The sequence below is a fragment of the Setaria viridis genome, chromosome 1 (assembly GCF_005286985.2).
Source record: "Setaria viridis chromosome 1, Setaria_viridis_v4.0, whole genome shotgun sequence".
NCBI classification, from domain to species: domain Eukaryota; kingdom Viridiplantae; phylum Streptophyta; class Magnoliopsida; order Poales; family Poaceae; genus Setaria; species Setaria viridis.
The window spans coordinates 33,405,509-33,427,887 of record NC_048263.2 but is presented as its reverse complement, the minus strand read 5'-3'; the positions used below and the strand labels follow the sequence as shown (position 1 = coordinate 33,427,887).

At 49.4% G+C, this 22,379-nt stretch overlaps 2 protein-coding genes and 1 non-coding gene across 3 annotated transcripts; 2 read left to right on the top strand and 1 right to left on the bottom strand.

The window, feature by feature from the left end:
- The first annotated feature begins 10,951 nt into the window (after positions 1 to 10,951).
- On the top strand, positions 10,952 to 15,165 carry LOC117866046 (uncharacterized). Its single transcript, XM_034750292.2, has 3 exons — positions 10,952 to 11,968; positions 12,363 to 12,548; positions 14,623 to 15,165. The coding sequence occupies exons 1-3, from the start codon at positions 11,405 to 11,407 to the stop codon at positions 14,926 to 14,928; spliced, it is 1,056 nt and encodes a 351-aa protein (XP_034606183.1). The 5' UTR covers positions 10,952 to 11,404; the 3' UTR covers positions 14,929 to 15,165.
- Positions 15,166 to 15,669: 504 nt separating this feature from the next.
- On the top strand, positions 15,670 to 15,811 carry LOC117841811 (U4 spliceosomal RNA). Its single transcript, XR_004637392.1, has one exon. It is a non-coding gene; the product is annotated as a U4 spliceosomal RNA (small nuclear RNA).
- A 177-nt stretch (positions 15,812 to 15,988) lies between these two features.
- Positions 15,989 to 19,990, bottom strand: LOC117866030 (uncharacterized). The gene is made up of 13 exons (XM_034750291.2): positions 19,750 to 19,990; positions 19,563 to 19,674; positions 19,349 to 19,461; positions 18,529 to 18,887; positions 18,295 to 18,370; positions 17,667 to 17,753; positions 17,412 to 17,492; positions 17,292 to 17,324; positions 17,049 to 17,102; positions 16,920 to 16,961; positions 16,732 to 16,810; positions 16,558 to 16,628; positions 15,989 to 16,476 (listed from the first exon to the last, which is right to left on the bottom strand). Exons 1-13 carry the CDS (start codon positions 19,909 to 19,911, stop codon positions 16,390 to 16,392), a joined length of 1,356 nt encoding a protein of 451 aa, XP_034606182.1. The 5' UTR covers positions 19,912 to 19,990; the 3' UTR covers positions 15,989 to 16,389.
- Between the last annotated feature and the right edge of the window lie 2,389 nt (positions 19,991 to 22,379).

The window sequence follows — 22,379 nt, the reverse complement described above, 5'->3', positions numbered from 1 at the left end:
AGAGGCTTACCGTAAATTATTCGCATAATGATAGAGTTGAATAATTTAAAAGTTGGTATTCCCTTAGGCTATTTTAAATAATTATAAATATGAATAATTTATAAGAAAACTGGATGTGGTTTCTTATGCATACTATCAACAATGACCGAATCTACAAACTTGATGGTTTGATATGACGATGAGCATTCAATTGGTAATAGTAAAGATAAAAGCAGGTAATCTTCAGCTATGTAGGGTAGGCATATGTTTCTTATGAGCAAACTAAATTAAACTTTGTTCCCAGGCAAAAAACAAAATGGCAACAAAAACCAACCGCTCGATGTCATACGGGTAAGCAGGCCACACAGAAAATGGCAAAAGCGCAAAGGTCAGTGTCTTCCCTTCATGGGCCCCTAAGGTGCCCAGTCAGTACAGTGAGGCCCGCTCGTTTTGGGCTCGTTTTGCTTCTTGGACGTTTCCTGTATGGCCAGCTGATGGGCTCAAATAGGAAATTGTCATCCAACAAGTGGTGGGCCTAAAGATACCAGTTGCACAAAATAAGGTGTGTGCTCTCTCACTCTGGATGACGCAGGTGTTGCCGCGCCCTTACTGAGCTCTCTCCATTGTCTTTCCTTGGACTGAGAACTGTATTTGGTGTATTTCAGTCCATGGCCCATAATGGAGGTGTCAGCAGGTGATTGTCTCTTCTAGAAGCCTGCAGCTAATCCTTGAAGAAAATGTTGAGAAAATTATCAATTTTGGTTAACATTGATCTAAGGACTGCTCAAGCGAATCTAAGGATAAATGGGACAAAGAGATAACATCAGAATCACATAATATGAGAAAATTACCCAATTCGGTTAACATTTAATCTAAGGACTGCTCCAATGGGAGAAGAAATCTAAGGATAAATGGGACAAAGAGATGATATAAGAACCATATAACAGGCAGTTGCAACTCTTGATTAGAAGCTGTAAATATTGGTACTTATTTTACAAAGTAGCCACATGGGTTGCTAGTTGCCAGGCAAATAGGATTCTTTGCGGATATATTAAGCCTAGACGTTCAAGCACAAAACCAATTTGATTATCAGCAACTAGTATCTAACACTAAGTTATAAGGATAACTCTGAACTTCTTTCATTATATTCCAATTCAGCAACTGACTTTCTTGGATTCACCTTAGAAGGATTCAATTAGCATGAAACACAATACCCTGGTGAACTTCTTGACGTAGCACACCACCTCAAACTGCTTTGCTGAGTAGTCTTGTCTCGTTTTCATCCACAACAGATTTAGCCACTGCTGTCCTGAAGCTTGAGTGATGTAATACCATTATCAGAGCTTGAATAACCGGAGCACCATGGTGGATGCTCCTTGCACACATTCCACCAAACACATGTAGGGCGTTTCAGTTGAATGTTTTGATTGCAAAACAATTAGCCGAGTATCATTGATCAAGCTAGTGGCCTGCTGGGCTTGATAGGAGTGGCACCTGCTGGCTGCTGCAAGCGTATGCCAAGTTCGGTATTGGAATGAATGAAATCCCGATGGCTCTTCCTGCTCCCAAGGAGAAAGGAATGCGGGAGCCCATCGACGGTCGCGGCGGAGAGGAGACGGCGACGGGCAGAGGAAGGGTAAGGCAGGCTTGGCCCCTGCCCCTGGCGAGGTTCGAGCTCGTGCTCCACAACTACGAGAAACGACGGAAGTGCCGAGATGCTCGCGAATGGTCGCGAGAACACTGGAGCTGGATGCCTGCACCGACGGCCCGATTTATAGCGATGAAAACGAACGGATAAAATCCGTCTTACCGTTTTTTGTCTGTATTTGGAGGTAAACGGAAACGGTACGGTAAAGTCTTGTAACGGTACGAGAAACGTTACAGGGTAACCGGTAATGTATACGGTTGAGGGGATATCCTGTCCGTATTTGCGGGATCCCGTTTTCAACCAGGATGGTCCCGTATTCGTCCCGTTTCCTAGTAAACGGGATAGGCTCAATATGCACTATCTGTCAATCTGTGATCTGTCTATCTCATTCCTCCGGTCCTCCCCAAATTCCAATCGGCCAGCCCAACAAGGCGATGACAACCAAGTGAACCAACCGTCCAACCCTAGGCTGGCCTGGGCGCCTGGCGACTGGCGTGCGGTCTCGAATAGTCGAATTTCTCGATCTCACGCTTCGCACACCGACACACAGCACACGGCCGCCGCCGCCGCCGCCGCCTGCCTGCCCCGGCGGCCAAGCTACAGCCCCTCGGCGTCGGGCGTCGGCGCACGCAGGTCGCGCCACGCCCCTGGCCGGCTGGCCCACTACCGACGTTGGGCCCTCCGCGGCTTCGCCCCTGGCTGGCTGGCCCCCTGCAGCCGCCGGGCCCTCCGCGGCTCCGCCCCTGGCGAGGCTCCGGCCCTTGGCCTAGCCCCCCGCCCCTGCCGCGTGCCGTTTCCGGCTAAAGGAGAAGTGGAGAAGGATGCCGCGCAGTGGAGAAGGAGAAGGAGGACGAAGCGGCTGTTCCCGACCTTCTGGCTCCACAATGCCAGTGCTGGAGAAGCACTTAGGCTTGGGCTGGTTGCTGCCAGCAGTATCGTCGATGCCATGCATGTCGTCATCTCACTCTTCTGTCAAAGGCAGCATGAGCGGATCCGCATCCATTTCAGGTATGAACTAGCATAGTAGAAGACTACATTAACTGCACTATGTTTGATGTTTCAATCATTCAATGTTTTAATATGTTTATATCATGTACTGTACTATCCATTTCCAGTGGAGGATGTTTGTGTTAGCTGTTAGGGGCTGCTTGTTTGAGTTAACATTTAACAGGAAATAATTTGATAGTATCTGTATTTAATGCTTGAATTAGAAAGTGTGGCTTCAAATGTGTGGAGAAAGGCATATCTTTTGCTGTTTTGCAGGAGCCAAGACTTCTATTTGCATATCTTTTTTCAAGTGTGGTTAAAGACTTCTATTTGCATATCTTTTTTCCAGGATCCAAGAGAAAGGCATGTGATGGATCATCTTCAGCACCAACTGAACCAAGTGTAGATGCAAATCAAGTAGTTGGCACTATTAGTGACACATCGGCACCGGCTACACAGGTTGAGGGAGAGGCACCTAGTGAGACACAAACTCAAGGACCTTGGACTATGGCCACTGCAGATGTAGTTGTTCTTGATGGTGAGGAGGAAGCACAAGTTGAGACAGCGACAACAAAGAGGAAGAAGAAGTGCACATCTATTGTGTGGAAGTATTTCACAAACAAAACAGAGGTAGTGGAGGTCAATGGAAAGAAATATGAGCAGTTGTGGAGATACTGCAACTTCCCAAATTGCCAGCAGAGATATAGAGCTGAGTGCAACTATGGAACAACTGGATTTTGGAATCATTTGAAGTCAGCACATAGCGTTGTCAAAGGGCAACTGCAGCTCAAGACAGAGAAGGATCATGGGAAAGATGTTAGTAATGTTCAGCCTTACAGGTATAATCAAGAGGCCGGTGTCAATAAATTGTATTTGTTAATAATCATGCGTGAGTAACCTTTCAATAGTGTTGAGCATAACTGCTTTGTTGAATTCACTAAGTCCTTGCGCCCTAGTTTCCCATTCAAGTCTAGGGTCACTGCTAGAAAAGAGATAATGGATATATATGTAGAACAAAACGCCAAATTGTATGCATATCTCAAAATTGTTCCTAGTCGTTTCAGTGCAACAAGGGATATGTGGACCTCATGTCAGAACAAAGGGTACATGTGTGTTACCTTGCACTGATAGATGATGAGTAGCGTATTCAGAAGAGGATTGTGGGATTTTTTTCATGTAGAAGGAAGGCACACTGGTCATAAGTTGGCTGAGTCATTTACTGAAGTCATGGTCAATTGGTTTGTTGAGAAAAGGTTATTTGCTTTGACTTTGGACAATGCTGCAGCTAACCAAGTGGTAGTCACAGATCTCATTAATGATCTTAAGGAGAATGGGAATGCTTCCCTGGTTTGTGATGGTATATTTTTTCATATTAGATGTGTATGCCATATCCTCAATTTGGTTGCAAGAGATGGACTTGAAGTTATTTCTCATGCACTTAAAAAGATCAAGTCACTTGCACTAACTATAAAGGGATCTCCCTTGCAATGGGAGGCACTCATGAAGAGTGCTACTGAGTGTGAGTTGGATACATCAAAGGATATTCAACTTGATGTTTCAACTAGGTGAAACTCCACGTATATGATGCTAAGGGATGTATTGCACTACAAGCCTGCTTTCATGAGGCTGAAAACTTCAAATCACCGTGAGTACATGCCTATTTCTCCTAGTGATGGTGAGTGGTCCATGGCTACTAAAGTTTTTACGTGCTTGAGAAAGTTTTATGATCTTACTGAGTTGCTATCTGGTAGTTCATATCCTACTGTGAATCTATTCTACAAAGGTTTCTGTGACATAAAAGATATGCTTGACGGATGGTGTGTTAGTGATGATTTCACTATTAAAAATATAGCAATTTCTATGAGAGAAAAGTTTGACAAGTATTGGACCAATTCTAGTACTAGTCTTGCAGTGACTTGCTTTCTTGACCCTAGGTATAAGCATAAACTTGTAGAGTACTACATGAGAAGGTTCTATGGTGACAACTATCAGGTCCAACTTGAAGAGTTTCTTAGTGTTGTAAGGAATTTGTTTCAGTTTTATGCTAGCTCTAAATCTGTATCTTCTAAGGCAAAGACTGCTGTGAATGAGATTGATCCTAGCAGCCTACCAGATCCACTTGAAGAAAATGTAGATGCTGACCTTAACTTCTTATATAATGAGACTGTGGATGATGGAAATGAGTCAAAATGAGCTGGATATGTACATGGCAGCATCACTTCAGAAGCAAAATCCCTTTGATATTTTATCATACTGGAAGAATGAGACGAATAAGTTCCCTATTCTCTTACAAATTGCTCGTGATATGATGGCCATACAAGTGTCAACAGTTGCATCGGAGTCTACATTCAGTGCTGCTGGTCGAGTTATTGATTCTTATCGTAATCGTCTCGATCCTAAGATAGTACAAGCTTTAATATGCACCAAAGATTGGATACATGCATCAAGAAAAGGTACTGATCGTAGTCCCCTTTTCAATTTCAATTGGACAAAAATTCCTATTATTTACTAAAATTGTCGCTGTCTATTTGTGATGTGTTTATTTTTTTCAGATATCAAATATATTCTTTCTATTCTAGCTGACCTGCAACCTCTAGAGACAACTCCTATCTCACCTGAGAACCCCATAAATGATGAGGTATGTCTCATCCGATTTATGTCTCATCCATTACTGTTATTTCAACTTGCTAAAACACTATATCTTGATTCTCTTAGGAACAAGGAATGGAAAGTGATGAATGAAGAGGGTGAGCTGTGACAATTTGGAGGAGATTTGTGGCTGGCTATTTGTGATTTGTGGCTATTTGTGGAGAACTAAAACTATTTGTGGACTATTTGTCTATCTGTGGACTTGTGGACTATTTGCCATTTGTGGACAGTGGACTTGTGGCTGGTTGGGCGCTTGGGCCTTGGGCAGCCAGCGTTTGTATTTGTGGTGGACATGTGGACTAGTTGCCTATTTGTGGACTTGCTGTTGTAATGTTGTTGGTTCCTTGGTGCTATTGCTATTTGGAACGTGTCAATGTCATCCCGGTGTATGATGCTGGTTCCCGCCCGTTTCCGTTTTATTACCGCTCATATTTGTTCGTTTCCGTATACCGGTTTATCCCGCTTCCCATCCCATTCCCTGCTGTCCCGCTCCCGTTACCCTTACCAGTGAAAAAATATGGTACAGAACACGGTTAAGGGGTTTTCTCGATCGTTCTCGTCCGTTTTCATCGCTACCGATTTAGGGGGTGTTACCCTGCTAAACTTTAGCAACTATTATATCAGATGTTTGAATACTAATTAAGAGTATTAAATATAGTCTAATTATAAAACTAACTGTACAGATGGAGTCTAATTCGTGAGACGAATCTATTAAACCTAATTAGTCCATTATTGACAATGTGATGCTACAGTAACCATTTGCTAATGATGGATTAATTAGCCTTAATAGATTCATCTCGTGAATTAGACTCCATGTGCAATTAGTTTTGTAATTAGCTCATATTTAGTCCTCCTAATTAGCATCTGAACATCCGATGTGACCCTGCTAAAGTTTAGCACCTCGTATCCGAACACCCCCTTAATCCACCACGGGAACGAAAGGCTGATAAATCGAGGCGACGTGGCCCAATACATCCTCGGGATGTGTATGCAGGTTTCATCAATCAAAGATACGAAATTTCTACTATCCTTGTTATTTCCACCAAATTTCTAGAAACAACACAAATGGCATTGTATCCTCGTTATTTGTGCCAAACATTCCTTTTCTCATTATTTTCTTTGTCACCTCATAAAAATGAAGGCATTGCATCCTAGTATTTAATAAAAAAAACAAACAAATTATGATTGACCTTAGGAGTGCATAATTTTTTAAGAGATGCCTATTATGTTAAAAAGAAGAAGAGCTCAGATTGGGTAGAACAATAAACACCACCACCAGCCGGTTGGATTGCGATATCAACACAGCCGCACAACGCTATCGCACCACTTAAACTTCGCTCAACTCAACTCAACAACGATGGCAGGTTGAATTGGGACATCAACATGTGCCACACCACGCATCATGCCACTCGACTCAACTCAAACACGGTTGGATTCGGACATCAACACATGTTGTCGGGACTACTCCCCGGACCCACGAGTAGGCCTTGGACGGCCCACTAAGGGAGGTACTCGGACGTGATCAGAACAAGGATGGTCGTATCCTACTCGGACTAGTCTTGTATGTTTATGGAAAACTACTCGGGACGATACCGAGTAGAACTCTGTAATAGTACCCGACTAGGACTCAGACTTGTAACCCTGCCCTCCCAGGTATATAAGGCCGGGCAGGGACCCCCCTCAAAACAGATCCTTCAGGACCAGAACATACATCAATACAAACCAACACACAGGACGTAGGGTATTACGCGATCTAGCGGCCCGAACCTGTCTAAATCGTGTTCCTCGCGTCACCATTGATTCCTTGATTCTCGACGACCCTTACCGCATAAAAGACCACCTAGGGTACCCCCTAGGCGGATTGCCGGTCTAAAATACCGACAGCTGGCGCGCCAGGTAGGGGCTCTCGTCGAGTTTCTCAGTGAGAACTCAATGGCGAAAGTCATCATCAGGCCCGTCTTCTTCATCGAAGCCGGAGCCACCTTCGTTTTCGGATCCTGGCTCTGCATCGCCGAAGGCTCGGGATCGTTCCGACGCCAGATCGTCGACTCTCAGGAGAAGAAACCAGAAGAAGTAACCAGGAAAAATCAAGATTTCAAAGTCAACAAGCCCTACGCGTCGGACTCGACTTCGCCTCGGACTACTCCAACGTTTCGCTCAAGGGTTGGGCTTCACCGACCCCAGGCCTCAGGGTCGGATGAGGCGGAGCCTAACTCGGGGTCGGACGAGGCGGAGCTACCCTCCCACAGGGTCAGGCTCTCCCGACCCCAGGACTTGGGGTCGGGCGAGGCGGCGTTCCACTCAGGGTCGGGCGAGGCGGCGCTCCACTAAGGGTCGGGCGAGGCGGAGCTACTCCCTCACAGGGTCAGGCTCCGCCGACCCTTGGACTCAAGGTCGGACTCGCTTCGGATTCGGCGACCCCAGTCAGCATCCAAATCAGTTTCGACTTCAAAGCGGTTCCCGCACGGACTTCGCAACGCGACAAAAGTTCTATCAAGATTTTCTTGCTCGAACCCGAGTCGAACTCGGGTATGATGAGGACGTTGACTCCGACTCATCCTACTCTCCAGAAATACCATTATCCGGTCCAGCCCAAGGCTTGGTAATAACTTCGACACCACAAGGCAGATTGGTCCATTGGCCGGGATTGCGACCATCTTTTCTCAACCGCGACTACGACTCGCGCCTCGTCGCCCATATAGACAACCTGCCGTACCAAGAAGGCGTTCCACTTACATCCAACCACAAAGGAAGCTATACAGAGATTGCTACATCAAGTTCAGGAAGCTACTACCCGGACAGGGAGATACTTGTTATTACTCAGAATAACAATCCGGGTACTAGCCAGAACAGAACCCCCAGGCGACTAGCACAAATTGACAACATCTCTGAAGATGAATCCACAACCGACAATGAAACTCCCGAACAACGCAACCAACGAAGGGCGCGCAATACCACTCGAGCTGAGCGTCGACAATCGATGGCTACAAATATCCCTATCACAAATCTCGAACGGGCTTTCAACGCAGTTCAGGCCCAGGAACACAATACTCCACTCGCGGCTATCGCTTCAATCAACCTTTTGACGACGCTGATGCCTCAAGACAAGGATAACGCAACCACAGCTCAACTCGTACAGCGTGGCAACGGACTAATCGCACAACTCGCAGAGCAACCTTACAAACTGCTTGACAAAGAATCACCAATCCCGTCCGTTCCCCGCATTACAGAAGGAAGCAGGGGGGCTGCAGATAAAAATGTCGCTCCGCGAAACAACGATGTAGTCAACCAGCCTCGGCAACACAGCCAAGGTCCAAGCAAGCATAAAGCTCCTACTCAACAGAAGGATGTAGGTGAAGCCAGCTGCACCAACTCGGTTAAAAGTGTTCGCCCTACTTGGAAGAACCGCGAGATGTCCAACATCAGCGATCTACGAGAAATCCTTAACAGTCGGCGTGAACGGGAAGTCGATAGCTACAACCACTTTACCGCTTTCACAAACCGGGTAATGAAAAAAAAATTACCTGAAAAGTTCAAACCAACCGGCATTACCAAGTACGATGGCAAGCAAGACCCAGTTCAATGGCTCCGCTGTTACTCGCTAGCCGTCCAAGCAGCCGGGGGTAACAACGACACCAAAGTCATTCACTTCCCCATATGCATGGAACCTGCACCACTAACCTGGCTCGAGTCACTTAAACCCAAGTCCATCGACTCTTGGGCAGACTTGACAAAGGCTTTTACCAACAACTTACCAAAGGGTCGCACAATGCTATTAGTTTGTCGTTGCTCTTCTCGACACCACCGTGAAAGGGCCACAACACATCCGCAATATCACTAGCTACTGCTCCGATAGAAAGATGTCGCCCGTACCACCACCACCACCTCTTTTTTTCTATTTTGAGGAAAAGAAATAAAGAAAGAAAAATACAGGCAACGACCACTGCAGCCTTGAGGGGATGTCAAACCAACATGTTGGAATTTGCATCACGTCGCCTTCAGGCAGGTCATGATGCCAATAGCGCCATCGACGCCAACCTAAGAAAGGTTGGGTTTTCACCCGCATCATCCAACAAGGTAGGACAGAGAGGTATTTCAAAGAGGACGCCTCCAAGGAGGAAGCGGCATCCATGGACGTCGCCATCCAAGCTTTCGCCTTGACCTTAGTAGCCGAGCAAGCACGCGCCACGCTCCATCAACCATGGCCATAATATCGGCGGTGGCGCTAGTGATTATTGCAGGCGTCCCTGCCACCACCAGACATCACAGCCTGCACCATGGGCGTCCCCGCCGTGCACACCACCAGAGACAACCACCACAGGCCGCCCGCGACCCACCGCCGCCATAGCACCTTGAGCCGTCTGCTCAAGGCCGCTATCGCCACAGCAGGCCCCGCGCAAGGTCGTGCGGTGTCACAATAGCCCCCGCGCTGCTGGACAGCAGGCCCCACGCTAGGCCGTGAGCGCCGCCACCACCCACGGCCCAGCGTCGCTGGGTAGTGGGCCCCGTTACAGCCGGCAACTGCACCAGCAGCAGCACAATCGCTACCTACGCCACGAAGCCGGCCGGCCATCGTGTAGATCCGAGCGGTGAGGGTGTTGATCCAAACGCCAGCAAGGCCGCCGGAGCCAAGAGTCCACCGCCAAGGCCCGATGTGGCCCGTCACCTGTAGGTCGCTCCACCATGAACCATCGTGAAAATCACGGTGTCCCTGACCAGATCCATGCGAATGGAGCTCGCAGGATCTCGAAACACCCAACAAGACGTCGAATCCGCACCGCTGGCAACCAAATCGAAAGAAAAAAAAGGAAGAAGAGGGAGGAAGGGAAGGAGACCACAGAGGCCACCGCTTGGTGCTGCCACTGTCGTCGCCGGCCGGCACAGGCGGCAGCGGCCGCACTAGGTCTCAAAGAGGGCTTCCCCAGCGGCAGTGGTTTTCGCCCCCCGTGTCACCTCCCAATGAGACGACGCGGGGGTCATGGGGTCTGTTTTGAGTGGCTCCTTAGGAGTGCATAATCAATTTTTGTTGCCTGCTAATTTTAGGAGTATCCATTACATCGTATCATAGCTCACCCTCCCTTTAAGGACGGTCTTCCCGTCAATCTCTCATTTGCATAAATCATTGTGCATATACATTCCTCTCCTCAATTTGTCCACTTGTTCTTGCCGATGAGCATGAATGGAACGGCTCTTTACCACCGGTACCATATCTGGCGCCGAATCCACCCTGAACCTCCCTGGCTTGGTCCGCAAAGTAGGATACCACAAATCATAATCAAGATATAAAATTTACCTAAAAATGCACCCGCGTGCTTCTCTATCGTGTAAGAAAACAAATTTTGGACCGCAAATTTTATATTATGTTTTTAAACTATTGATTTTATTCCTTTGAGTTTATTTTTCCTTGACGTTGTTGGTCTCATATTTTTTACAACAAAAATTAGCTATTTCGTTAAAGGTAGGTGCCAATTGTCGAGCCCAAGTCTATGTCAAGGTTAAGCCGCTTGCTTGGTCTATCTCACGTTTTTTCATGATCACTCCACTCCATATTTCTTATGTGGTTTTATTGTGAAGTTTGACAGTGACACGCTGTAACTTTTCTCTTACTAACTCCTCCATTTTCACATCTCCTCAAAACCGGCACCGCCCATTACCCACCTACAGCCCATGGCACTGCAGCCGTTGCCTCGTCACATTGCCACTCTACCTTCCATGGTCGGTTTTGCCGCCTTCACACCCTAGCATCTCTTTAGCACCAAGTGCCATCATAGAATTTTCATCCTTAAAACCATAGGCTAACCACAGCAGCCGGACACGAATAAACGAGAGGAGAGCGTCGAACATCGACCAAGAAAAACTCACAAATCGCTTGTTTGATTCGAGCATTCCGAGATCTCAAATCGGCCACGGCCAGGCCGCTGCTTGGTCTTACCCGGCGGTGCTCAACTGCTCTTGTTGCAAGCACAGGTTCACATTTCGCTGCCACAGGCGGAACAGGGAAAACCGCGCTACCGTCTCAAAAGCACAACCTTCAAACCTTCATCAAACACCCGTTGCGCCAGCGCCCTCTTCCTCTTCTCCCCCCTCCTCCCTCCCGCAGCCCCACGCGCATCGCGCCGCGCGGCTCCCGAGGCGAGAGGGATGGCCCGGCACGCCAAGACGGACTCCGACGTGACGAGCCTGGCGGCATCCACGCCGCCGCGCTCCCCTCGCGGCCGCCCGGCCTACTACGTGCTCAGCCCCGCCGCCTCCCACCCGGACGTCCACCTGGGCGCGTCCGGCCGCGGCGCCGCCGCCGCCGAGAAGATGTCGCTCGCGGGGTCCACCCCCGCCGAGTCGCCGCTCCACTACCACTTCCACCACCACCGCCATAGCCACTCGGGTGCCGTCGCCGGTGGCGGCGGCGGCGTGCACCACTCCCGGGAGTCCTCCACGGGGCGGCTCCTGTTCTCGGACCAGCTCCGCTCCGGCGGCGACGTCGCCGCCGTGGTGAGCGCCCCCTGGCGCCGGCTCGCGCAGTCCAGCGGCGCGGGCAGCGTCGGGGACGACGACGACGAGGACGCGTCCCTGCACGGCGGCTTCCTCGCCTCGTCGCAGTGGCGGTGCTACGCGCTCGGGGCGTTCGCGTTCGTCGCCGTGTTCGCCTTCTTCCTGCTCGTGCTCTGGGGCGCCAGCAGGTCCTACAAGCCTCACGTCGTCGTCAAGGTCCGTCCCTCTGCTCTCCTCGTACCCATGTGTCCGTTCATTGAGAAACAAAAACTCTGGTTGCCGAGTACAATACAGTTTCTAGTGCATTCATGTTTTTTGGCCTTGGCATCGATTCCACTCCCTAGTTAGCAGTACCATCTTCAGTTCCTCACTCTCCAGGTCTGCACTACAATCTGCTCTTCCGTTACATCTGAGAAATCGGTACTTCCAGTTTGTCGTTTCCAAGTCCGATTGACTCATGGACATTGAAACATTTTGGAATTTGGAAGCGCGTTTGTCAAGTCTCCAATCCCCAACAGACATAATCTGTTGCAATTTATGGAACGCGCGCACAGATCGCGGCCGATTTGCGCGTCGCCTACTCACGTCATGTCCGTTCGTGCTTGCGCAGAGCGTGGTGTTCGAGTCGTACCACATCCAGGGCGGGACGGACCGGACGGGCGTGCCGACGAAGATGATGTCGATGAACGCGACGGTGCGGCTGCGCTTCCGCAACCGCGGCACCTTCTTCAGCCTGCACGTCACCGCCACGCCATTCCTCCTCTTCTACGGCGAGCTCACCGTCGCCTCCGGCGAGGTAAGTGCTAAACCCCTGGCTCCCTTTTCCTGCCGTGTGTCGTTGCATGTCCTTGGAAGGCTTGGATAATTGCATCCGCCTGGATCGGAAGGTGATGTGGACGGCCGCTCTGATTAGGCAATGAATCCCCCGTTGTTATTGCTCGTAACGGCAATGGCCAGCCTTGAATTAGATAGCGCGCGCGCATGTGAGGAGGCAGAGGCCCAGGGCGAGCTATATGGTTCGGGTGCAGGCCTCATGTGCAGACGAGCAGGTCCCATCAAAAAGGAAACTTGACGTCTGTGCAATAAAACAGGGAGATAAATGCAGGGAGATAAACTTGACGTCTGCTCAGGCGTCGGGACGATCGTCAGCAGCTCCGGCGGAGTCGTCTGTACATCGCCGGAGCCGGAGCAGCGCAGCCCGGCCTCCGTGTACTTGTCGAGAACGCAGGCGTCGTGTCGACGGCCGCAGTCGAGCCAGGCGTGGCCGTTGCTGGAGGTGATGACGTGTCAGCACCGTGGATCGGACGCGCGGTCGAGGTGGATGGACGATCCGGGCGACCGGGCTGGTCCGTCGAGGTGCGGAGGATCGCGGGGTCGCAGTTGCAGATCGAGCAGGCGCGGAGCGCGCGGACGATGGAGGGCCATCACGTCCGGGGGGCGAGGGTGCCGGCCCACGCGCATCCAGAGTGCGTCGTAGAGGTTGAACGTGGTTGAACCTGGCTTTTATGTGGGGCAACCAAAAATTGCTCCTCATTATCCTGAACCGTAATCCCACAGGCCGTGGAATTTCTGCCGGCTTTTCAGCATTCCCATGAGCACTGCCGTAGTGGCCTAGGGCTGGTATATCCTATGGCCTAGGTAACGGAGAAAGCGAACCTGGCAGCACGGTTCCCTTCTTTCTTGTCTGGCAGCAGCTCCATTTCACGTACAACCTTGTTTGGAAAACTGGCGTCCAATCTTGTCACGTTCATCAAGGAGTGGCGTCCATTGTCAATTGCTGGTTCCTCGATCCAGAGACCAGGCCGTCAGACGATTTCTGACTTGGGGTAGACATGAATTGGTCCATCCTGAGGTTGGGTTGGAATTGGAGTATTGGATTCTAGCTTGAGCGCATAGTTGCAATCACGTAGGACAATCTCTATTCACTAGCTCAGCTGTGCTGCTTCACACATGACACACGAAACCGCCTACCAGTTCCTCGCCACAGAACAAAAGATCACCCTTCAATCACTAGCCCGGCAGAGCTTTCCGTGATGGGAAAATAGCCACTTATGCATGGACTGATCCTCGCTAGAATATCGTATCATTTGTATTATCTGCTACATTCCTAGGAAGTGAACTGGGATGCAAATAGTACACGGACCCAGTGATGCAAAACAAAAGGCTTTTCGTATGCTTGGCGAAGTGAACTGGGATGCAATAATACACGGACCCAGAGATCTTTTCGGGGGTGGCCATGGCGTTCACGTGACTCGAGCCAGAGGCCGCCATAAACGATTTTTCCCTCCTCCAATCCTGTGACCTCGGGCGAGGAGAAGGTCCGGCCGGTAGCCAAGTTTGTGGCGATCAGTACAGAGGGAAGCGAGGGGACGAGACGACCAGCCAATAGTCTTTGCTGCAGCCCACTGCGGCAGCATGGTCCGTGCAGCAGGAGCTCCTGGCGCCGCACTGCCGCATCCTGCTGCCCTCTTGGCAAAGGCCAAAGGCCCCGGCGTGAGACGTCGCTGTGCAGGCCTGTGCCGCCCCTTTCGACGCCAAAAAAGGACGCGCCTTTACGTCCTCCTGGGTTTCAGACATCACTGCTTTTACCGGTACCACGCCTTTGCGACCTTGGGGTGAGGCCTCTCCTGGCTCCTGCTTGTGAGAATCCTATGGCGGACCGGATGATGGCCCCCAGTGTGCAAGCGGCGCAGTGCCATGATGGCATTGAAGGTACTGTTCATGACCCAGTACATTTTAGCTCCTTGTATTGGATCACACGGTCAAAAGCGTCCAGGTCATTCCGTCATTGTGGCTATGAACTTTTTTTCTACAGCATACAGTTCCTTACTGTTTTCCTTGTGGCATCTGCACGCTCTCCACCTATGCAGATGAAGGAGTTCTACCAGCCGCGGAAGAGCGGGCGGATGGTGACGGTGTCCGTGGTGGGGAAGCAGGTGCCGCTCTACGGCGCGGGCGTGAGCCTGCACAGCAAGCCCAACAACGGCCGCCTCGGCCCCGCGGTGGTGCCCGTCCGGCTCGCCTTCGTGCTGCGCGCGCGCGCCCACATCCTCGGCCTCCTCCTCCACTCCAAGTTCTACCGCCGCGTGCACTGCCGCCTCGACATCCGGGAGGCGCACCTCGGCAGGCCCGTCCGCGGCGTCGCCGCCGACTGCGAGTACCACGACGGGAGGTGACGGTGGCGATCGTTCCTGCCGTTCGGCGGCGGGGCTGGCTCGTGCTGTGCTGTTGGGTATAGAGTAATTGGGTCGCGCAGGGTTCTGTTCTGGGGCCTGTGGTGTGTGATGAACTGGTGACTGATTGGTCGTAGGCTTGTAGTGTTCGCATTGTTAGAAGGAATCGTTGTGATATGTAACTGGGATATCGACGGATTATGATGGGGGGCAACTTGGCTAATGCGATGGGTGTTGCTATGGATTTCGTCTGACGGAGAAATGATTTTGAAGAGGGAACCCGCACCGCCTGGTGGTGCCGGCCGAATGCAGTGGCGGCGAGAACGTACGTGGTCACTGTCTAGATCGATAACCTCGCGACTATGCGGCCGGCCATGACGGTGCCGATCTCTAGTCGAGGCACATCGAGGGTGCACGTGGGGACGGCGGACTGCAGCCGGTGGAGGGAGGAAGGCCGAAATCAAATCAATCGGTATATGGATTCAATTACGCCTCTCTCTCCTTGAAGCCCATATAAAATCGAGGCTGAATCGCTAGGCCCATGATAATAAGGGAGTCAACACAGTGGAGAAGAGGCCCAATATGGGAACTCCGGTGGCGTACCGAGTACCTGGTCGAGTTCCGCACTTAGGATTTGTTGGGGGTAGGTAGGTCGATGGCTTGTTTAGTCCCACGTCGCCGGATTAGCAGTCACGCGCCCTCGACGCAAGCATAAAACGAGGCTGTGGGCGAGCGTTTGAACTCATCTTTGCGCTTGGGGCAATGACGCAGCTAGTGAGGTTATACCGAGGCGCGTCAATTGCTGGTTGAAAACTATTTCCAAACCCCCTCTGTGGCCTGGCCCCAGAGAATTTCTGGAAGGGCTCCCTTTAACTAGGGGAAAACCCTACAATTCTAATTGAAATTATTTGCATCCTCTGGTTTGTATTTTTGTTTGATGCTGGCTCGATTCCAAACGGTTGTCTGATTTTTGATCCCGCACAGATTTAGGTCCACCTGAGCCCTGATCCTCAAAGGCAGTTTCATGCTATTATCTCAAGAGAAAGCAGAACTCACACGAACATGCACGTAAAACTTGATAAGCAACTTAACTGATTAGTGATTCACGTTCTTTGTGAACTGCTTCCATAGAGTGTTGTTCATGGACACTCTGAAGCAGTGAAGCAACAGGCAGAAGATGCAGTAGTTCAGTACGTGCTACTAGCAGCAAATTTACAACACGACTGAACTTGCTCGACGCGTGGCAATTTTCAATTTTCAATACGCAACATTCTAGTGAAGGATAAAATGCCTAGTTGATAGGCCAATTCCTTCTCCTGGAACTATTCCAAATCGAGCATGTTTCTCCAGCAGTTTGCCACATTATATCTTTTTTTTTAGCTTCAGTTTACCTTCTTTCATCCAGTCCTTTTCTATCTATGTACATGGACAGAATGAAAACCCAGTAGACGGCACTATACTATGTCATGCTTGCTCATGCTCAACGGTGCTCTTCTTGGATGCACTAGATTGAGCCCCACGCATCCTCAAACTGATAATAAACGCAATGAGCTGCAAAATATTCCAAGCCGTTAGTACTAAATGTCAAATTTGCACTGAACAAAATTCCAAATATTTCCACTGAAGACTTACGGTGCACAAGCCGGCACACAAAATACTGAAACCTTTAAAGTTGAAGGGCCCTGTTTCAGAAAGGAACCACGCTGGCACAGGAAAGCAAGATGAGACTTTTGTGATAGATATAACTCGCTAGATCAATACATGGTATACTTGCTTTGATGGTATAAATGTATAATGCATGCTTACCAGTCAAGGGAGTGAAAATGAGGGGACCTAGTATGCTGCCAAAAGAACTAATCCCAGATATACATCCTTGAGCAATTCCCTAGAAGGCATGCCAGAACAAAGATTTGATAAGCAAAACATAGTAGTGGCAACTTTCAGGTAATATAAGACCAACATCTGAAGTTCGCTGCAATCAGAAATCAAATTACCTGCTCATTTGATGCGACATTTTTTGATACGTTGGTTCTTATCTATAAAAGTTAAAATGATCATCAAGATTGTTTGGAATCACATATAAGGTACAGGAATAAAAAATAAATCAGCTAGCAGTGGCTTACCGATGGGTGAACAAAAGCACTCAAAATTACAAATGCTGCAGACAAATAGGGTACCTGAAATATGATTCCGAATAGTTCAGGAAGAGGTGATTTAAGATGCTCAACATATGATTTTCACTGGTTACATTAACGCTTGGGACGCAGTGCTGAACTACAAAGCCAGCATATGGGTCATATCATTGGGACATGAATTATAAACTAAAATTTGACATACGAAGAAATTGTCAAGTGCAAAGAAAGTACCCAGTATGACCATGCGATGCCATACAAGAAAACCTGCAATATATGATAATATATTTAGCCAAAAAATGTAGAAATGTGCTGATAAAAGATCCAATAAATGTCTTGGTGAAAAGCTATTACATGAGTACATCCTCCTAGCAGCCCGAGAATAAGAAGTATCTCTTCACCCAGAATTGGAGCCAAGATAGGCATTACAGTTAGCTGCAAAGATGATCTAAAGTCTCAGGAAAGCCAAATGTACTTCAAGAAATAAATGAATGCTATTGGAGTCCTGAAACGACTGAAAATTCAATGCTATAGCTTCAGCATAACTATTAAAACTCAAGGATGCAATTCTACAATCACATAACAGTTCTTTTAATTTAGTTTTAGTACCTGTGATAGCATTCCAGCAGCACCAACAATTAGAAGTAGATTAGCAAACTCATCTTTGCTGTAACCAAATTGTGCCTTCAGGTAGTACTGCACATGATCCGACCATTGATAAGCATATAGCATATGAAAACATATAAATGATGATGGCCAGCGAGTGCAATTGATAAAAGGCAATACAATTCAAAAGTTCTGATAAACTCCTGCAAACACGAAGGTCAGAATCTAGGCCTGCCACTAGGGAAGGTATGAACAAACCCACTCTTGTTCATACCCAAATCCAAATATATATTATCCAATCCTAACTCTCCCCATTCTCACCCATATCCAATGGATAATTAATTTTGTACATACTATGTATATCCAATGGATAAATTGTACCTTCCCTATACCCTACCTTCCCCATTTCTAATGGGTATATATATTTCTACCCGTACCCTCCCCATTTGAGGTGGGTGTGGATTTGGGCATGAATTATGGATACCAAACAACAGGTCTACCAGAATCTAGATGCTACAAATTTGCACATATCTGTTGAATGCTAGAACTTCTTCAAGGTTCAAAACTTATAAATGAATCGCATAATTAAATCGAAATCCATATCAGATTATCACATGGTTAAAAAAGATACCAGCAATGCTGTCTGAAGTCCATGTTCACCTAGACTGTAGAAGAAAGTGATGGTTGCTGCCCCTGACAAGGTCAAACTACAGGGAGCAGTAAACCAGGCATCAGCAAAATATTTAGAAATTCAAATTAATTTGGAAAAAAATTCCTCAGTTAGAAAAGGGCACTATCACAAATTTGATGCCATACACTACTCTCAAAAAAATAAAAAATAAAAAGCTTTTTATACAAATTTCACCTGCCAGTGAGAAGCGCGACCATGTCGGATACGGACGGCAGCCCGCCCTTCTGCGGCGGCGGCAGCCTCGGCGAGAGCTCTTCATCGGAGGACGAAGCGGAAGACGAGGTGGAGGAGGTGCAAGATGAAGGCTGGAGGAGCGGATCGCAGGCTTCGTCAACGCAGGATGTGCCGCCGGAGTCCGGTAGGAAAACCCTGAGGTAAAGCGCGGCCGCTGTAGCGACGGCGGCGGCGACCTGGAAGGTGGAAGAGGTCGCGAGGAAGCGCGCGGTCAGGGTCCCCGAGAGGAACCCGGCCGCCGACACACCGGAGAGGAGACCGAACGCCGCCGCGCGACGGCTGGGCCCCACGTGGTCCGCCTGCGTCCACACACTTGACCTGGTCAAGGACTCGCGCTTGGGTCCATGAGACCATGACTTCTGTTTAACTGACTCGTGGGCCCTGTAGCAACAATTTCAGTTCATCGTCTTTTTAAATTATTTTTTTCAAGCTTTCCTGTTCTACCTACGGTTCTTTTACAGTGTTTTACTTTATATGTTTCTCTGCGATATTCCCTCCGTTCCATAAAAAATGCAATCCTAACTTTTAAAAAAATTCCATAAAATAGTGTGATCTTAGAAAATATATCTAACTACCTGTCTAATTAAGTGGTCAAATCTGATTTGTATGCTAAAATTTACTGCATGCGGTAAAAAAATGAAGGTAGTGGAGTCTTTTCACCCCACCGCTAATCTGTCCAAGAAAAACTAGAACTGCACTTTTCTTGGGACGGAGAGAGTACACGTCGTGACTTCGGTTGTTGTCAGTCCGTAGTTCTTACCACGTAGGCAAAGCAGAGGCAATGCATGGTGCCCTCGCAGAAGATCCCGGACACGATCTTCGCCACGTAGTACACGTAGAAGTACACCTCCGAGCGGTTGCACGCCAAAACAACTGCCAAAACAAAAGATGAAGCGTCCCAAAATCTGATCAAAGGCACCGCATGATTTTCATCAGAAAAGATGGGGCCAAATCATGATGAACGCTCCACTTACACAGCGGCACGACGGCCATGGTCACCGGCAGCGTCATCAGCGCCTTCCGGCCGTACCTGTCCGACAGGTTCCCGACGATCGGGGTCACCACTAGCGCTCCCACCCCGGTGACCTGCAAGAGTCGTTCATGAATGGCAACGGAGCTGAGGCAAATGGCGGCGAAAGCATGCGATGCCCTGTTGCTCACTGCGTTCTGGAAGCCGCTGAGGTAGATGGCGACGGAGCACTCGTCGCGCCCGGGGCAGACGGCCTCCATGGTGACGTCGGTGATCGCCGGGATCACCATGTACGAGAAGTAAAACAGGAAGGACACTACGAACAGGTGGTCCAGCCCGGCGAAGTCCTTCATGGTGTTTTCGGCTTTTTGCAGAGCCGTGAAACTTCTCCACGAACTGAGGAGATTAACAAAAATCGCATGCGTTTATGTCATTCTGCTAAGGTCTCTTATACCCCAACCACGGACGCCACGCTGCGACAAAAAGGTCAAGCGAATGCAATGCTTCCAAGCAAGGCCACGGAGCTACATCGACCCTTCACCCTTGGGTTGCCATCAACCCATCAGTAAAAAATGTGACATCTCGGGTTGCCGGTCGAGCTCGCGAGCGACGTGCGGTGCCCGAACAGGCCAAACCACCCCCGTAACCGCGGCCCTGATCGTCCACAGCGCTTGCCGGTTGCCAACGGAGCCTCTGCGCCGTTCGCGTACAGCCGCGATGGCGACCCGACCGCCGCGAGATGACGAGCGGGTGGAGCTCCGGGCTTCCAGTGGCTTGTACGCATGGGGCATCGACAGGGGCAGTGCGCTTTGGAGTGCACTCCACCCCACACCGGGGGGCGAGCTGATTGGGTCACCCGGTGACTTGCTGCCCCGGAATTCCTGACGGGAATGGAAGGGTGCGATGGCGCGGTCGTATCTGGTTCGCCGGCTGGAGGACCTCCGGTATTGCTTCCGGGAAAAGGATGACGAGCGTCGTTGATTAGGCTCAGGCCTTGGGCTGTGCGCGCAGCACGCTACCAGCGGTTGAGCACTTTGAGCTCGAGCCGAGCTAGTTAGCTAGTTTGGGGGCGTTTGGTTGACCTCCTAAAATTCATGTCACATCGAATATTCGATATTAATTAGGAGGACTAAACATGATCTAATTATAAAACTAATTACACAGATGGTGGCTAATTTACGAGACGAATCTATTAAGCCTAATTAGTCCATGATCATCTTGCAAATTAGTCTCCATCTATGCAATTAGTTTTATAATTAGTCTGGTGCCACCACGACTCCACGAGCAGATGTTGCTTGCTCATGGGGGAAGCGGCTTCTGGTTTGTTTGTTGCCGATATGCTCCGAGGAGACACGCGCAGTCGTTTCGCTTGCTATTATTACGAGTGGGCTGGGATTTCCGTTGATTCTTCTTCTGCCTGATTGCAGGGAATCTAAGGCCCCCTTTGGCACGGCTCATCCCAAAACGGCTTCAACGGTGAAGCCAAAAAAATGGGCTTCACCCGGCTTCTAGTTCATTTTAGTCCCAGCTTACAAAACGGCTTCACGCTACAGTGTCTCGATTTGCGTGAAATAGATGAAGCCGAAGTCGAAATAAGCCGTGCCAAAGAGGGCCTAAATGTTCTTGCACTGGAAGAATGGCCAGCTCAGGGAATTCTCTGCACGTAATTTACCCCAGCAAGTACACAGCTACATGTGTCGAATTTTTCAGCATAAGTACACAGCACGTAATCTGCACCTATACATGCTCGAATTTTTCAGGTGTCGAAGGATCATGCTCTGAGATGAAAAAAACATAATTGGCGATTTGTTTTTTTCATTTGGGCGTTAGATATCTTTTTAGAGTTTGATTACACAATTCAGAGAAGAAGAAGAAAAACATATCGGGCTTATTATCAGTCAAGTTGCTCATGCTTTTATGTTGCCGAGTTGATCGGATTGAAAAGGCCGGGCCTCAGCTTAACATAGATGACAGCCCAACGTCCAGTGGGCTTCGTCAACAGAAAACTGGACCGTTTCTGTAGGAATTCCGCCGCCGCCACAGAAACAGCAAATGAGCGTTATGGGCTATCTGTTGACTGTTCTATCTGTTGTGCCTGGAGCGTCTTGTGTGTATTTTCTATCTTCTTCTTCTTTTTGTTGAAGTCAAATGTCAATGAATGTTACGGAGCCGGAGTACGTGTCAAATGCATATGCAGCCAGCCTGTCCCCTGTCTGAACAAGCCGCTTAATCCTCCGTCGAACTGCTGCTTGACTACCACTGCAGTACAATATCCTAAATCTGCGAGCTAGCCGTCAACACCGATCATTATCCCAGACGCCCAGCCCGTTCTCGCTCCCCATATTCTAAGAGCAGCAGCCTCATCCGCCAGTAGACCGCGCACATTATCCCCAGCAAAAATGTCGTACTAGTCCAAAAGAAAATTCTTTCCCCCACGACCGAACCGCCGTGAGGTACGTGACTGAGAATATATTCGTCGGAGGAATGGAACGAAACGAAACGAAACGAACGCGCTCTGGTCCAGCTCACGCAGCTCTAGCCGGCCACCGGCCTGTACTGGTTCCCCTGCTCCGATGGGTCACCATGCCCCGCACCGGCCAGCACCCACCCGAGAGCACCGAGTGCTCGACAGTGGCCGTGTGTGTGTGTCTGCGTGCGTGCGTGCGTGTGTGTGTGTGCGGGGGGGGGGGGGGGGGGGGGGGGGGGGGGGGGGGGCGTCGGTCGGTGTGGTACGCGTGTCTACAGTTCTCTTCTCCCCGTTCTTGACTGCACGGCGTTCCCTCCTCAAGTCCTTCGACGAGAGAGGCCCCCGTACTGTCCC

Excerpts from the sequence above, each read along its gene's own strand:
- LOC117866046 (XM_034750292.2), top strand. The coding sequence starts at position 11,405 with ATGGCCCGGCACGCCAAGACGGACTCCGACGTGACGAGCCTGGCGGCA. Across the intron at positions 11,969-12,362 it reads AGCCTCACGTCGTCGTCAAG|AGCGTGGTGTTCGAGTCGTA; the intron begins GTCCGTCCCTCT and ends GTGCTTGCGCAG. Across the intron at positions 12,549-14,622 it reads TCACCGTCGCCTCCGGCGAG|ATGAAGGAGTTCTACCAGCC; the intron begins GTAAGTGCTAAA and ends CCACCTATGCAG.
- LOC117866030 (XM_034750291.2), bottom strand. The coding sequence starts at position 19,911 with ATGAAGGACTTCGCCGGGCTGGACCACCTGTTCGTAGTGTCCTTCCTG. Across the intron at positions 17,754-18,294 it reads GACTTCAGACAGCATTGCTG|TACTACCTGAAGGCACAATT; the intron begins GTATCTTTTTTA and ends GATCATGTGCAG. Across the intron at positions 17,325-17,411 it reads TGCTAGGAGGATGTACTCAT|GTTTTCTTGTATGGCATCGC; the intron begins GTAATAGCTTTT and ends CATATATTGCAG.